Here is a 17,154-nt window from a genome sequence, read left to right on the forward strand (position 1 = left end):
AAATAAATGTAGGTATCTGTGACCAACAAATACACCTATGTATGCCCAGTCATGTGAAATCCATAGTTTAGTGTCAAATGTATTTATTTCAATTGACTGATTTCCTTATATGAACTGTAACCCAGTAAAATCTTTGAAATTGTTGCATGTTGCATTTATATTTTTGTTCAGTGTAGTTGGCAGAAATAAGGGATTAAATAGACTACCGGTTGATGGAGAAGATGATCTGCTAAAATAAGTATATGTTGGTAATTTCATCTAGGTAGGTAGCTAGCAATATGACTTCTTTGAAAAATACTAGCCTAGTATTCATGGCACATTATAAATATCTGACTGCTACTGGGATAGTATTCTGTACATGACAAGACCAAATGCATAAATAACACAACAAATATTAGTTAAATAAAATTTGGAACAGTAAATACAAATTTTTCAATATATCTTTAGGTTTTGGATCAAGGTAGCTAGCTAGCTGATGGCAAAAGTGTCAGCTAGAGATGTGCAGGAACTTGCAGCGATTTGTAGTCTTTCACTCTGTCTACTTTTATGTTAATTAGGATTTTTAGAATCAGAGTAAATAGAGATKMATATTTTGATAAGTCTCCTAGTCTAAGAGAGATCTTCACGGTTATCAAAATGTCACGCCAGGGTAAKYCTACAGGAAACACAGCCCCCATTTCTAAAAATCCACAATTGATAAAATGAATGGTGTAAAAAAAACAATTGGAACCATTTCCATGTTTGACCGTTAGGTTTTATGGGTATTATGACACGTCCACTGTGGGGCTCAATTATTCTCACAAACATGCAGGGGGATGCAGAGTGCCAACTGCTTGAACTTCAGTTGTCTAAAAAAAGCACTTTTGCTCAAACGCCTTAAGTGGGTGTGTGTGTGTGTGTGTGTGTGTGTGTGTGTGTGTACACAATACTGTATTTATTCCTTTGTGTATCATTTCTCAACAGGAAAAGTTAACAAAATAGCTGGAGGGGGACTTTAAAATTTGTCCCAAAACCCACAACTTCACCAGCAGTAACACACACACTATTACTGTCAGTTAAAGTATTACCCCTTACCCTCTAAGTAGGCAAAGCGACCGTACTCCTTGATGATGGCAGGCTGGGCGGGTAGCCCCCCGTCCTCACTCCGCAGCCCCCCACTGACATCGCTGTCCTCAGGCAGCTCCGTCCACACCGTCCCCCCATCCACCACGAAGTATAGCTCGTTGAACAGAGCCGATTTGTACCAGGATGGGAGAGAGCTACCACACAGACAGAAAGTTGACTACCATTGCAGATGTTGCGACTTTTCACATGTAAAAACACACATTCATTGTTCAAGTTGAACATGTGAAGAAAGCCATATGTTTGTTATTGAACATGTATTACAAGGTCTTCAGAAAATGTACAGTTCCTTCAGAAAGTATTCATACACCCTGGACTTATTCCACATTTTGTTAAGTTACAGCCTGAATTCAAATTGGATAAAAAAAATAAAAAAATCTCACCATATATACAATGACAAAGTGAAAACATGAAATATTTGCTAATTTACTGCAAATGAAATACAAAAATCTCTCATTTACATAGGTTTTGCCTCTGGGTGTGAGAACTTATTAGAATCCCCTTTGGCAGCGATTAAAGCTGCGAGTCTTTCTGGGTAAGTCTCTACGTGCTTTGCACACCTGGATTGTACAATTTTGCACATTWTWATTTTTTTAATTCTTCAAGCTCTATCAAGTTGGTTTTTAATCATTGCTAGACAGCCATTTTCAAGCCGATTTAAGTCCAAACTGTAACTAGGCCACTCAAACATTCAATGTCGTCTCGGTAAGCAACTCCAATTTATSGTTGGCCTTGTGTTTTAGGTTATTGTCCTGCTGAAAGGTGAATTTGTCTCCCAGTGAAAGCAGACAACCAGGTTTTCCTCTAGGATTTTGCGTGTGCTTAGCTCTATTTGTCCCCCAAAAACTCCATTGTTCTTGCCGATGACAAGCATAAYATGATGCAGCCACCACAATGCTTGAAAATATGAAGAGCGGTACTCAGGGATGTGTTGGATTTGCCCCAAACATAATGCTTTGTGTTCAGGACAAAGTTAAATTTGGCAAAGACATTTTTGCTGTTTTAACTGAATGCATGTTTTGGAATATTTTTWATTCTGTACAGGCTTCCTTCTATTCACTTGTCATTAAGGTTAGTATTGTGGAGTAACTACAATGTTTCTTCCATCCTCAGTGTTCTCCTATCACAGCCATTAAACTAACTGTTTTAAAGTCACCATTGGCCTGCCTCATGTTCAAATCCCTGAGCGGTTTCCTTCCTCTCCAGCAACTGAGTTTGGAAGGACACCTGTAACTTTGAAGTCACTGGGTGTATTAATACACCATCCAAAGTGTAATTAATATCATTAATATCATCATGCTCAAAGAGATATTCAATGTCTGCTTTTTTTTTTTTTTACCCATCTACCAATAGGTTCCCTTCTTTGCAAGGCACTGGAAATCCTCTCTGGTCTTTGTGGTTGAATCTGTTTGAAATTCACTACTCAAAAACATTTTAAAAACATAATTACAGTTCGACATTATGGGGTATTGTATGTAGGCAGTTGACACAAAATCTCAACTTAATAAATTTTAAATTCAGGCTGTAACAACAAAATGTGGAAACAGTCAAGAGGTGTGAATACTTTCTCTTTCTGAAGGTAGGTACCTGTCCTGCAGTATGGGTCTCTGCCACTCCTCGATACTCCTCTCCCACAGTCTGTAGTGTGTCAGTGCGTAGTGGCTGAGAGAGGGAGCCGCGTCCGCCTTGGTACCAAAGAAACGCGTGTATCTCCTAGAACACATACACAAAAGACATTGGCTGCGTGCAAAATGGTCCCCTATTCTCTCTATTATAGTGCACTACTTTTAACCAGGACCCATGGGCAGCGATCAAATATATTACATTACTTATCCAGAGCAGACTTAAAATAACTGCATTCAAATAAGGAATGTGAGACAACCTTCCATGACCACTCATTCAAAAATAGCTGTTACCAAGTAGCAGGCGAATACAGTAGTCTACAAGGCCCGTGATAACACATTGTCAACAAACTGGTTCATGATTAAGTGCACGCAGAAGTAGTCTTCGTAGGGAGTAACAGTAAGAGGTAGTGAACATAATATATGCATGTATCCTCATGATGTTCTCTTATTCTTTAAAGACCCCAGGTTCAAATGTACCTAGACTGACGTACACAAGACCCAGTATATACAGTTGAAGTCAGAAGTTTACATACACTTAGGTTGGAGTCATTAAAACTTGTTTTTCAACCACTCTATACATTTCTTGTTAACAAACTATAGTTCTGGCAAGTCTACTTTGTGCATGACAACTTTTCCAACAATTGTTTACAGAGATTATTTCACTGTATCACAATTCCAGTGGGTCAGAAGTTTACATACAATAAGTTGACTGTGCCTTTAAACAGCTTGGAAAATTCCAGAAAATGATGTCATGGCTTTAGAAGCTTCTGATAAATGATGTCAATTATAGTGAGTCAATTGTGGATGTATTTCAAGGCCTACCTTCAAACTCAGTGCCTCTGCTTGACATCATGGGAAAAAATCAAAAGAAATCAGCCAAGACATCCACAAGTCTGGTTCATCCTTGGGAGCAATTGCCAAACACCTGAAGGTACCACGTTCATCTGTACAAAGAATAGTACGCAAGTATAAACACCATGGGACCACGCAGCCGTCATACCGCTCAGGAAGGAGATGCTTTCCTAGAGATGAACATACTTTGGTGCGAAAAGTGCTAATCAATCCCAGAACAACAGCAAAGGACCTTGTGAAGATGCTGGAGGAAACAGGTACGAAAGTATCTTTATCCACAGTAAAACGAGTCCTATATCGACATAACCTGAAAGGCTCCTCAGCAACGAAGAAGCCACTGCTCCAAAACCACCATAAAAAAGCCAGACTATGGTTTGCAACTGCACATGGGGACAAAGATCGTACTTTTTGGAGAAATGTCCTCTGGTCTGATGAAACAAAAATAGAACYGTTTGRCCATAATGACCATCGTTATGTTCGGAGGAAAAAGGGGGATGCTTGCAAGCCGAAGAACACATCCCAACCGTGAAGCACGGGGGTGGCAGCATCATGTTGTGGGGGTGCTTTGCGGCAGGAGGGACTGGTGCACTTCACAAAATAGATGGCAGCATGAGGAAGGAAAATTATGTGGATATATTAAAACAACATCTCAAGACATCAGTCAGGAAGTTAAAGCTTGGTCGCAAATGGGTCTTCCAAATGGACAATGACCCCAAGMATACTTCCAAAGTTGTGGCAAAATGGCTTAAGGACAACAAAGTCAAGGTATTGGAGTGGCCATCACAAAGCCCTGACCTCAATCCTACAGAAAATTTGTGGGCAGAACTGAAAAAGTGTGTGCGAGCAAGGAGGCCTACAAAAAAAGAAAAACTGAGTTTAAATGTATTTGGCTAAGGTGTATGTAAACTTCTGACTTTATCTGTAATTATACCCCACAGCAAGAGCTGMAGAGCAGGTAGAACAACTTCCAGTGGATGTCTTCATCCATTAAATATCTTGGCGTAAATCTACTGAAAGACACACCCAAACTTTATGACATTAAATACTTTCCCATCAAAATATGATGACCTGGACAGGTGGAATTCATTTCCTTTGGCTCTTAGTAGTAGAATTGAAACAATCAAAATATATATGCTGCCGAGGTTAATGTATTTGTTCCAATCACTGCCCATAGAAATCCCACCTCAACAGTTGGGGCGGGTGTATGGCCTTACCAAGCCTAAAATATTAATTTTGTGTCAGCCCAATTGAGACCTTTGGTGTGTTGGTGCAATTCAGAATACGAATCCAAGTGGAAAGCCATCGAGACTACTTTGACAGAGATGCCTATACAGTCAGTTTTGGGTAATAGAAATATACAATATACAAAGTCAGTGGATACATTTATCTTTTAAGATATGGTTTAGGATAGTAAAACAACTTCATTTAGACAGAGGTCAAAACTGCTGAGTTGGTTCGCATATGACCCCAGCTTCATCCCTGCAACTCAGGATAACAGATTTAAACAGTGGACGCAGAGGAGGATCACATCATTTAGGACAATTATAAGGAATGGGGATCTAGAGCTTCCATGACCTAAGTAAAAAAAAATATGGCTTGGATACACTAGATTTTTTACAGGTACCTGCAGGTTCAACACTTTTGCTTTTTTTCCCCTTCCCAATTTCGTGATATCCAATTCTAATCTTGTCTCATCGCTACAACTCCGACAGGCTCGGGAGAGGTGACGGTCAAGTCATGCGTCCTCTTATCACCCGCTCGTTTAACCCGGAAGCCAGCCGCATCAATGTGTTGGAGGAAACACCGTTGGAGGAAACACGCGATGAGCCAAGTAAAGCCCCTGTGGCCAAACCCTCCCCTAACCCGGACGACGCTGGGCCAATTGTGCGCCGCCCTATGGGACTCGCAGTCACAGCCGGTTGTGACACAGCCTGGCTGTAGTGACGCCGCAAGACTACGATCCAGTGCCTTAGACCRCTGTGCCACTCGGGAGGCACTTTCGACTACTTTTTTAAATAAATAAAAGTGATTGCCACTTGGGCACCTCAGAAATGTATCTAAGTATTAACTAACGCATAACTTGGGGAGTATAAATCATTTTATTTTTTTAATAAAAAAATAATCTAATCTTTACCTGGGTATTCTATCCTCAAAGAAACACTCTAGAAACTATATTAAACAGAAATGGAAGCAGGAACGTAACACTGAAATAACTGGGCAGATCAGTCTCATATCTTTTGGTCTTGCCCCGCAATTGAAACTTACTATAATAATGGGTTTTGACATTCATTTCTTTCTATTTGGATGAAATACCTGATAACTTACACAATAGACAAGTACCTGTTGAAGGTCCAACTGGCAGCCCCCCCCCTGTGACACAATGGGTAGATATTGATAAAACAAATACACTATCTGGAGCATATGCCCTTTACTTTAAGAACATATGAGGAGAGAGGCCAGGAATACTTGGGGAAATGGGTTTCATACTCAAAAATAATCTAATTCAAAGATGTTACTGTAACTAATCTGATATACACTGTACCTGCCAGACCTTTTTTTTTGGTTTGTGTGTTCAATAATAATATATATACAAAAAAAGTATTGATTTACCCAGTCTGCCCTATGGTTACATGTCACTGAAAATGCTGTGCTCCAGTGGGTAGCAGTTACAAGGTTTACAGTAACAGACAGGAGTATGTGTACACCTGAGGCAGTGTAACTGGAGCCTGTGATTGTGTGTTGCACATGTCATTCTCAGTTTGATCTATCCTCGTCATGACTCTCTCCTTGGTGAGGATCAAAAGGTGCCAGAAAGCCAGACTAATGATTAATAAGGGACTTATTGATGTAAGAGATATCTGTATATCTTTAGAGTTTAAGTCGGGAGATGGTAACTCGTTAAACAACTTCTCGTTGTTCCCCAAATTCCTAATGAGTTAATTGTTACCCCAGCTGGGCACCGAAGTGAGAGGGCCAGGAGGTATGCGGTCAACAATGCTCGACTCAGGGAGGAAGACGCCCCTGCCATGCATAGCCCCATGGGATGTTGGCTATCAACAACAAGGCAACTCATATGACTAATTGGGAATGGGACGCAAGCGTAGGATTGATCACCCTGTCGCTGGCCGCCTTTGGGGAGGGTGTATAGTGTGAAAGGCCGAAACACCCTAGGAACCAAAGGTACACTACTGACGATGCGCTCCCCAAATTTCACCAGTCTCACTGTTCATGAACTCTTGGAAGTGCTTGCACAAAGGATAGTAACATCTCATCCTGTGTTCTTGGAATCTTACATGATTCATTTAAAATCAATTAACAATTAAACATAGTTGATCAAATAAATGACAGTCATCAGATTAATGATAGTCACGACACTCTCTAGGAMAGGTATTTCAAACTGGGGTAAAAAATAAAAATAATTCACATTTCCAAACATTCCATGTATATTTTACAAATGGGGCTATACATTTGGGTGAGTTTCCCCCCCCCCATTCGCCTGAGTAACCTCGTTTCATTGCCAAAAATAAAATTAAACCATCTAGTGTTCAGCGAAATAACAACAATGTCAAATACAGGTAGCCTAGTCAAATAATTAACATCCAATCACATTAACCGTTACTCTCTCGCAGGAATTCCACTAACTGTCTGTATGTAGCCAAACATAGCTGCTGCTCATTCCGTTTGCTCGAATTTTTTTTTAACAATTGTATAAATTAAGGCCCACGTCCATAGACACATATCAGCTCTACTGGTAGTAYTGCTACTACCAGCAGAAAWACACCTGCACCTGTCGACAAGTTGTTCTGCTTTAACAAGCACATATAATGCTAGCATCAGTAATTCTACATTTGTTGTTAGCCCAGCTAGCATGGACACTGACAGTTGTGAATCTGATGCAGCCGAAGAGCTACTGCCCCCTTACCTGGGAAAGCACCGAACAACAGACAGGGACGTTGGACCATCGAAGAGGCGCAAATATGATGAGAACTACATTGATTTGGTGTTCACTTATATTGGGAGTAGTGCCTTTCCTCAGCCACAGTGTGTTATATGTGCAAAAGTACTATCTCACAACTCTATGAAACTTTCACTCTTGCGCAGACATTTATAAACCAAACATGCCAATTTGAAAAATAAGTCACGGGAGTTTGAGTGAAAATTAAGACGACTTTCGAGTAGTAAGACATGTATAAAAGCAACAGATACCATTAATAAGAAGGGGCTAGAAGCATCTTATATGGKGAGCTWCCGAGTGGCTAGGACAGGCAAGCCCCATACTATTATGGAGGACTTCATTCTTCCTGCTGCTGCAGATATGGCTGGGACAATGCTGGGGGAAAAGGCCAAAAGAACTATACAGACAATGTCTCCATCAAACAACACTGTTTCATGACGCATCAGTGACATGGCAGGAGATGTTTTTAAACAATTACTTCTTTGCATACAAACCAGCGAATTCTATGCGTTACAGCTGGATGAGTCAACAGACGTGGCGGGCCTGGCACAGCTCCTGGCATTTGTCCGTTACATTTATGGGGGGTCAATTAAGGAAGACATCCTCTTTTGCAAACCACTGGAAACCAGGACAACACAAGGACATTTTTAAAGTACTGGACAGCTTTGTGACATCAAATGGACTTTGGTGGTCAAGATGTGTTGGCGCAAAAGCCATGACAGGAAGACATAGTGGAGTGGTAATGCGCTTGCAAGCAGTTGCTCCCTACGCCACTTGGGAGACTAACAAAGTTAACCATTTTCACTGTAAAGCAAGTCCCCTGAACTCTAGTGTATTTTCTGCACTGTGCAATATGGGCAGCGACCATGTAATGCTTTTACAACATACAGAAGTGTGCGCTGGTTATCAAGAAGCAAAGTATTGACATGTTTTTTWATTTTTWATTTTTWATTGAGAGACAGGCTTGAAGTTCTCTTTACTGAGCATAATTTCTCACTTGTCTGACCGCTTGCATAATGACGAGTTTCTCACACAACTGGCCTATCTGGGTGATGTTTTTTTCCTCGCCTGAATGATCTGAATCCAGGATTAGTGACTCTCTGCAGTAGTAGCTGTGCCACTAGAGATTCTGGGTTCAAGTCCAGGCTGTAACAGCCGGCCACGACCGGGAGAGTCATGGGGCGGCGCACAATTGGCCCAGCGTCGTCCGGGTTAGGGGAGGGTTTGGCCGGCAGGGATGTCCTTKTCCCATCGCACACTAGCGACTCCTGTGGCTGGCCGGGTGGCAGGCTGACACTGTCGCCAGGTGTACTGTGTTTCCTCCGTCACATTGGTGYGGCTGGCTTCTGGGTTAAGTGGGCATTGTGCTAAGAAGCAGTGCGGCTTGGTTGGGTCGTGTTTCGGAGGATGCACGGCTCTCGACCTTCTCCCGAGTCCGTACGGGAGTTGCAGCGATGCAGCGATGAGACAAGACTAACTACCAATTGGATACCACAAAATTGGGGAGAAAAAAGGGGTAAAAAAAAAGAGAGAAAAAAAGACCTGACTAACTTGAGGTGTAGCATGCATAGTACATTGTTGAAAACTGAGCTGAGACACAGAGGAAAGTAGAACAGATTGAGAGAAATGGGGGAAAGCAACGGATGAAGAAATAAATTCAGTCCATTAGTCCAATTTACAATAAGGCTTATCTCACAGACACGTAATAAAAAAAACAAAGTTGTTCCTCCCCGTCGGTGAATTGAAACCCGGTCTCTGTCGTGACAGCTTTTAGTCATATTGCATAGAAAAAGAGAGAGCGGTAAATTCAAGATCAGAATATATGAAGCTTATTGAGATTTTTTTTTTAAACTAAGTTGTTCTTCCCAGTCTGGAGATACTGACCACTATACTAAACGAGGACAGATTCTCAATTTGAATTCTACCTATTTTTAAAATGTTACCTGACGTGTTCCCTCTCCCTGGAGCCAAATGTGATGTTAGGCATGTCCCACGCCAAGCTAAACTCCAGATCGTTGTGGCCCTGAGCCGGCACTGAACAGCCCACTGCCAGGGCTGCTGCCACCTTCTCTCCCTTCTGGGTGGGAGGACTGGAACCTGGGGGGACGAGGCAGAGGGGTGGGGAAGAAGGAGGAGAGTGAATGTCAAGGAAAATCCTTTACTATCCCACTTCACTCTTTCACCAATTACTAATTATATGGCGCTGTTAGGTTCTTATTTTTCAGAGTAAATAACCCACGGACACTAGAGAAGCTTTAACCAAGTGTACAGCTGAAAATCAGACAGCTATAGATTTCAGACATCAGTTTAAATACATCCTACTTACACTGTAAGGAAGAGGAGTGTCTTATGGCTCCACAGGAAAGAAGGTAACCAGATAGCAACCTGGATTACTCCCTTAAGGGGAACTGACCTCAACCCCCTCACCTCCTGACCAACAGATACCCATCTGGCTTCCCTAGATCAACACATCGCTCTCCTCTCCTCCATTAAACACATTCCAAAGGTTTCTGGCTTTTTACAAACTCTTTCTATTCAAGGCTTTGTCTCTCATTTATTTAATATCTCAATGTTCAAAGTTTAGCGATCCCAACAGTGTTCATAAAAGACTTGACTATGACCTGGAAAAGGAATCATGTGGGTGCTGTCATTCAAACCCTACGACCCTTAGAGGGTTGTCCAACAATTACTAATATATCCCTTCCTGTACCCAAGGATGTTACATTATATGACAATCTATAAGAATATTTGAACTGCGTACGTTTAGTAAAAAGTGCCTCATTTCTAGATTTCGCTGACTACAGATCGTTGGTTCAACGCTCAGTCGGCTCCAGCTAGCCGTTTCAACAACAGAGCTGGGGGGATCCAATAAAAATATTTGTGGGGGGGGAATAATAAAAAATAGTGATGTAATCAGTGATCGCCGGTTGATACCACTGACCAGTGGGGGAGTCCAGCCGTCCATCAGTGATGAGGTCACCCCACAGCGCCCCACAGGTTCCCTTTGGACTGAACGCTGTCTGGTGACTGATCTCCCTGTCAGACTTCTCACACACACACATTTCACACAGTTAACAAGGTGATAATGGTTATGCCATCTTCAAATGGMCAGTGTTTTTTTAATTGAAAGGAAAGTGTCAAGAGTAATGAAAACAAATGATAAATCGTAAACAGAAACATTAACAGTGCACAACTGTAAAACCATATTGTGAATTTATGACGTCTACCTGTTCTCGCGCTGCCATGCACAGAGTGTAGGGGTTCACTGTGGTGCAGTGATGAAGCAAAACTCCAGACACTGACTCCCCCTCCTTCTCCAGGTGGAATGGTTCGTTCCAGTGGCCCCCGCTCTTGTCGTCCTTGTGGCCTGACCCATTGACCATGGTGAGCATGATTGAGACGTCCAGCGGGTAGTCATTCTTGTTCTCTATGTCCCACACAAACACCGCCACTGGGAGACTGGAATCCTGGGGGATGGAGGGATGACAGAGAGGGAGGAGAGTCAGAGACCAAGACACATAAAACTCTTAGGTTATCAAATTTAATTTGTCACATGCGCCGAATACAACAGGTGTAGACCTTACAGTGAAATGCTTACTTACGAGCCCCTAACCAACAATGCAGTTTAAAAAAAATTAAGATAAGAATAAGAGATAGGTTAGGGTTAAAAGGTAAGTTTATGACAAGGCTGGAAGACTGTCTGGCGTAGGCATCATGCACCCTATTCCCTATATAGTGCACTACTTTTGGCCAGAGCCCTAGTCAAAAGTAGTGCACTACATTGAGAATAGGGTGCCATTTGGGGGGGGGGGGACACCGTCTCTCACATTCAGCCACATTACATTTAGTGGAAACAATATGACTGAAACCCAATGCTAAGTCATGTCATTGGGGGACATTCCCAGTTACCTGGTAGTCGTGGGGGATGACGGGTGACACCTGTCTACAGGTGAGGGTGACATTCTGCCCAGGGAGGGGGTAGACTGTCCAGGCCCGGGGGTACAAGGCGTGGTAGAAGGCGTACTCTCCGCAGTAGCCCCAGTTCCAGCCCTGCAGCGTGGGGGGGCGCTCCACTGACAACACCTGCTGGTACACCGTCTGACCGCCCCGACGCAGGCACACCGTGAACTAGGAGACAGAGAGGAGGGATATGGGAAGACAAAAGGACTGGAAGAGATCTGAATATATAGTATAATACATSTGCCACAAAGTGAACTTCATACACACCATACTCCTACTAGACTAAATAGAGTGGACTTTAAATATGAACTAGGAGCGGTAGAGGTGGAGTCCTCAACAGGTCCTGTCGACGCAGTGGATTGTGAAGGAGGTCGGTTATTGACCAACAGTTAAGAACTGGAGCTAAGAGGCTTTAAGCCTATTTGAAAATAGTATTTGGTAAAGGCATAACCCATTTAGAAAACTAAGATAATTAGTAGTCCATGTGTACAGGACTTATAAACTGGACTTTTCTCAGTTAACTTATTACTTTTCCCAAGCATACCTGGTTAGCGATTACAGTTTTGTAGTGGTACATCCCAGGGTTGAGTTGCCACCTGCAGAACTCCCCCCGCCAGCCTCGCGTGATGGTACCTCCTCCAATACCGCCAAGAGGAGCACCTGCAAAGGAGGGTGTTTCAATACAGCAAATGTGTTTTCAAATGTTTCAATACTCATGAGTTTTAGTGATATTCATTAATATAGGCATTGATACTAGTTCATTGGAACATGATGGCGTGTCCACCTACCATAGATCTGTCTCAGGGGAATGGCTCGGAACATATCAATGAAAGGCGCCTTCTTCTCTATTTGAGTCTTCTTATACCACCACTTGAGATACCTGCACGGACACACACTCATGTTAATAATAAGCTAACATTGTTTGAGAATCCACATGAAAATGGGGACATTAACATGCACAAGCAGGTAGAGTAGGTCTAATCAGTGAACACAAACATTTAAAAAAAATACCTCATTCCAAAGAATCTTTCACAATCACTGAATTACATCCTGAGTGGGAGAGGGAGGGGGGTACATAGCAGAGAGGACATTCCATGAATGGCGTGTACAAACACAAGTTCAACCCCTACATCAATTAACAGTGAGCACCTGGCTGTATTGTGTTTTATGGGACTGTTCAGGAACAGTCCTACAGTATGTAGAGGGTATGATTAAGAATGGTTCTGATTCTTATTGGTTAGGCCGAGATGAAGCGGGTCACTGTGCAGAGCGAGTGTCACTTCATTAATAAATACACAGCAACAGCAGACTGAGGAAAAATAACATTTCTCCTCGTCTCGATTTCGCTCCTTCTTACTCCCTCAGTGTACTTCTCTCCCTCTCTTACTCACTCTCTCCCTCTGTCCATTTCCCTATTGATCTTTGTCCATATTCCTCCCTCTGTCTATTTCTCTCRTTCATGACCTGTTTTGAATACAGGCCCAGCTGTTTACAAGCATTCAGCACTCTGAACAAAGGCTTGGTCAAAACAGAACACACGGAATTGTGGAGGATTGGCCGGATAAATGGAGGAATTGTCTGTCGTGGGCTCAGACACTGGCAGGACTGAGAGTGGTGGGGTGTCAGATATTGTTGATGTTGGGGGGAGGCCGGATGGAGGTGCTCAATTCGGAAATGGGTTGCTCTTTTGACTTATACATGGAGCAGGCCTTTGCTCACAAGTTGCTGAAATACCAGCCCTTTGTGTCACACCGTGTCACACCTGAACAGCCTTGGTTATCAGTGAAAACTTGTAATGCTGGAGTCTCTACCGTGTATATAGGCTGACAGTAGGTGGCCTTCAGATTGCAGACCTGCATAGGACAAAGGCAAAGCAGCTAGCGAGGTACAGCTCTGTGTCAGCTGTCATAGGCAGACAGCCTTGCTGTATGGAGAATGTGCTTTCTGTATCCACATATCCATGACCTATGAAATGTTTGAATCTTTGACGATAATGTAATTTGTTAATTTGTGGATTCAAATAAAGTATTTAAAATGTGTGTGTGTGGGGGGTCACACAGAGGCAATTGTTGGTAATTGGTAATGTTGGTAATTGATTAGACTATCGACCTAAGGCCATTAAAAACCATGGGGCCCTAAGCCTAAACAAGCAATTAACGCTAAAGATGACAGGGTGCGCATGCTAGATTAGAACACACAGACTGCCACATATATCAAATACAGAATAGCCTATTAGCTCAACATTGTCTTAAAATCAGGGGTCAAAGAAAATAAGTTACCACCATAACAGCCCGGTTCAGAAATACTGACAACTTTACTGTAGACATTAGACAATGGCATTTGGCCTGCTGAATTTAGTCACAAAATGGATACAAWTGGGCAGAGTTACAGATCTGCTCGACTTCAAATAGGAACTGAATAGGACTTGTTGTAGTTGTGGAAAAATGTTGGCCACAGCCACAGGTAAACAAAGAGGAGACCCTCTTCAATGGATCCTTGTGAAAAATGTCAGTCAGTCCTGCTTTAACTCTATTGAGCGACAGACAGCCAGACCTCTGAATCAGGGCTGGGGTCAAATCGAATTGAAGGCAGTCAACTCAGGAAGTGATTTTAATAACTTCTGAAATAACTTCTACTCCTCAGTTTATTGAGAAGTCATTGAAAATAGATGGTGTTTTTTCAAATTTGGAATAGTTACTTCAGTTTACATCCTGAATACCTATCCTCAACTTGAATTGACCCCAGCTCTGCATATAGGGCAGGTTTTTAGACTACCTGGTAGTAGCATTCTTCTTACCTGTGAACTGTATAAAAAAAATAAAAATAAAAAATTGTGCTAAAGAGGCAATGATTAACTGACGTTGCCATGGTGACCGACTGTGGGGGGACAATGTCAAATAGACTGGCGGCCCACACCTTTACGGATAACGCCCTCATTTTACTGTTGTTAGGCCTATAGGCTAAGCAATCTTGTTTTGTTAAGACAGCTCAAGGAAGAGGCAAAGTCCAWGAATGTGAGGTTGAGTAGAATTAATTTACCATTTCTTCACTGTTTGTCTACCTCATTCTCTTTAGGCACCAGAAGACTGTTAAATGTGAAAGAGAGCTCAACAGCATTCAAACACACACCACACCAGTCAATGGCCAGCCTCCACCCAGTACCCTGACCCTTAGAGACTGCTGCCCTATGTACATTGTCATTAAACACTGGTCACTTTAATAATGTAATAAGGTACTGCAAGTAAACACAAGCATTTCACTGCACCTGCAGCAACATATGCAAATACACTACCGTTCAAAAGTTTGGGGTCACTTAGAAATGTCCTTGTTATTGAAAGAAAATCGCGTTTTTTGTCCATTAAAATAACATAAAATTGATCAGAAATAGTGTAGACATTGTTAATGTTGTAAATGACTATTGTAGCTGGAAACTGCTGATTTTTAATGGAATATCTACATAGGCGTACAGAGGCCCATTATCAGCAAACATCACTCCTGTGTTCCAATGGCACGTTGTGTTAGCTAATCCAAGTTGATCATTAGAAAACCCTTTTGCATTTATGTTAGCACAGCTGACAACTGTTGTTCTGGTTAAAGAAGCAATAAAACKGTCCTTCTTTAGACTAGTTGAGACTGGTGTTTTGCGGGTACTATCTAATGAAGCTGCCAGTTGAGTACTTGTGAGGCTTCTGTTTCTCAAACTAGACACCAATGTACTTGTCCTCTTGCTCAGTTGTGCACTGAGGCCTCCCACTCTTTCTATTATGGTTAAAGCCAGTTTGCGCTGTTCTGTGAAGGGAGTAGTACACAGCGATGTACAAGATCTTCAGTTTCTTGGCAATTTCTCACATGGAATAGCCTTCATTTCTCAGAACAAGAATAGGCTGATGAGTTTCTGAAGAAAGGTCTTTGTTTCTACTCATTTTGAGCCTGTAATCGAACACCCAAATGCTGATGCTCCAGATACTCAACTAGTCTAAAGAAGGACAGTTTTATTGCTTCTTTAACCAGCACAACAGTTGTCAGCTGTGCTAACATAATTGCAAAAGGGTTTTCTAATGATCAACTACCCTTTTAAAATGATCAACTTGGAATAGCTAACACAACGTGCCATTGGAACACAGGAGTGATGGTTGCTGATAATGGGCCTCTGTACGCTTATGTAGATATTCCATTAAAAATCAGCAGTTTCCAGCTACAATAGTCATTTACAACATTAACAATGTCTACACTATTTCTGATCAATTTGATGTTATTTTAATGGACAACATTTTTTGCTTTTCTTTCAAAAACAAGGAAATTTCTATGTGACCCCAAACTTTTGAACGGTAGTGTATATGTGTACGCGACCAATAAAATTTGATTGAATTTGACAAACACACTAATAACTACTAGGTCATAGTGTGTAGTGTCAAGCTGGTGGGTTGAATGATCAGCAGGCAAGATGTATGKAGGTGGTCACATTTACATATACAGTTGAAGTGGGAAGTTTACATACACTTAGGTTGGAGTCATTAAAACTCATTTTTCAACCACTCCACAAATTTCTTGTTAACAAACTATAGTTTTGGCAAGTCAGTTAGGACATCTACTTTGTGCATGACAAGTAATTTTTCCAACAATTGTTTGCAGATTATTTCACTTACTGTATCACAATTCCAGTGGGTCAGAAGTTTACATACACTAAGTTGACTGTGCCTTTAAACAGCTTGGGAAATTCCAGAAAATTTGAGTCAAATGGAGGTGCACCTGTGGATGTATTTCAAGGCCTACCTTCAAACTCAGTGCCTCTGCTTGACATCATGGGAAAATCAAAAGAAATCAGCCATGACCTCAGAAAATAAATTGTAGACCTCCACAAGTCTGGTTCATCCTTGGGAGCAATTTCCAAACGCCTGAAGGTACCACGTTCATCTGTACAAACAATAGTATGCAAGTATAAACACCATGGGACCACGCAGCCGTCATACCGCTCAGGAAAGAGACTCAGAGATTAACGTACTTTGGTGCGAAAAGTGCTAATCAATCCCAGAACAACAGCAAAGGGCCTTGTGAAGATGCTGGAGGAAACAGGTACAAAAGTATCTATATCCACAGTAAAACGAGTCCTATATCGACATAACCTGAAAGGCCGCTCAGCAAGGAAGAAGCCACTGCTCCAAAACCACCATATAAAAGCCGGATCATAGTTTGCAACTGCACATGGGGACAAAGATCATACTTATTGGAAAAATGTCCTCTGCTCTGATGAAACAACAATAGAAATGTTTGGCCATAATGACCATTGTTATGTTTGGAGGCAAAAGGGGGATGCTTGCAAGCCTGACTCAGTTACACCAGCTCTGTCAGGAGGAATGGGCCAAAATTCTCCCAACTTATTGTGGGAAGCTTGTGGAAGGCTACTCGGAACATTTGACCCAAGTTAAACAATTTAAAGGCAATGCTACCAAATACTAATTGAGTGCATGTAAACTTCTGACCCACTGGGAATGTGATGGAAGAAATAAATGCTGAAATAAATCATTTTCTCTACTATTATTCTGACATTTCACATTCTTAAAATAAAGTGGTGATCCTAACTGACCTAAAACAGGGAATATTTACTAGGATTAAATGTCAGGAATTGTGAAAAACTGAGTT

At 41.8% G+C, this 17,154-nt stretch overlaps 1 protein-coding gene across 2 annotated transcripts in view; it reads right to left on the reverse strand.

The window, feature by feature from the left end:
• gba2 (glucosidase, beta (bile acid) 2) overlaps positions 1 to 17,154 on the reverse strand; it is a 33,223-nt gene that overhangs the window by 13,687 nt on the left and 2,382 nt on the right. For both annotated transcript variants that reach the window (XM_024140526.2, XM_024140528.2), the window contains exons 3-10: positions 12,303 to 12,394; positions 12,059 to 12,174; positions 11,464 to 11,682; positions 10,782 to 11,021; positions 10,496 to 10,598; positions 9,498 to 9,651; positions 2,710 to 2,835; positions 1,075 to 1,259 (exon numbers count right to left, since the gene is read on the reverse strand). In XM_024140526.2, coding sequence (XP_023996294.1) covers positions 1,075 to 1,259; positions 2,710 to 2,835; positions 9,498 to 9,651; positions 10,496 to 10,598; positions 10,782 to 11,021; positions 11,464 to 11,682; positions 12,059 to 12,174; positions 12,303 to 12,394 — 1,235 coding nt within the window. The remainder of the gene's footprint in view (positions 1 to 1,074; positions 1,260 to 2,709; positions 2,836 to 9,497; positions 9,652 to 10,495; positions 10,599 to 10,781; positions 11,022 to 11,463; positions 11,683 to 12,058; positions 12,175 to 12,302; positions 12,395 to 17,154) is intronic.

This window comes from Salvelinus sp. IW2-2015, unplaced genomic scaffold (genome assembly GCF_002910315.2).
Source record: "Salvelinus sp. IW2-2015 unplaced genomic scaffold, ASM291031v2 Un_scaffold2186, whole genome shotgun sequence".
In the NCBI taxonomy this organism is placed as follows: Eukaryota; Metazoa; Chordata; class Actinopteri; order Salmoniformes; family Salmonidae; genus Salvelinus; species Salvelinus sp. IW2-2015.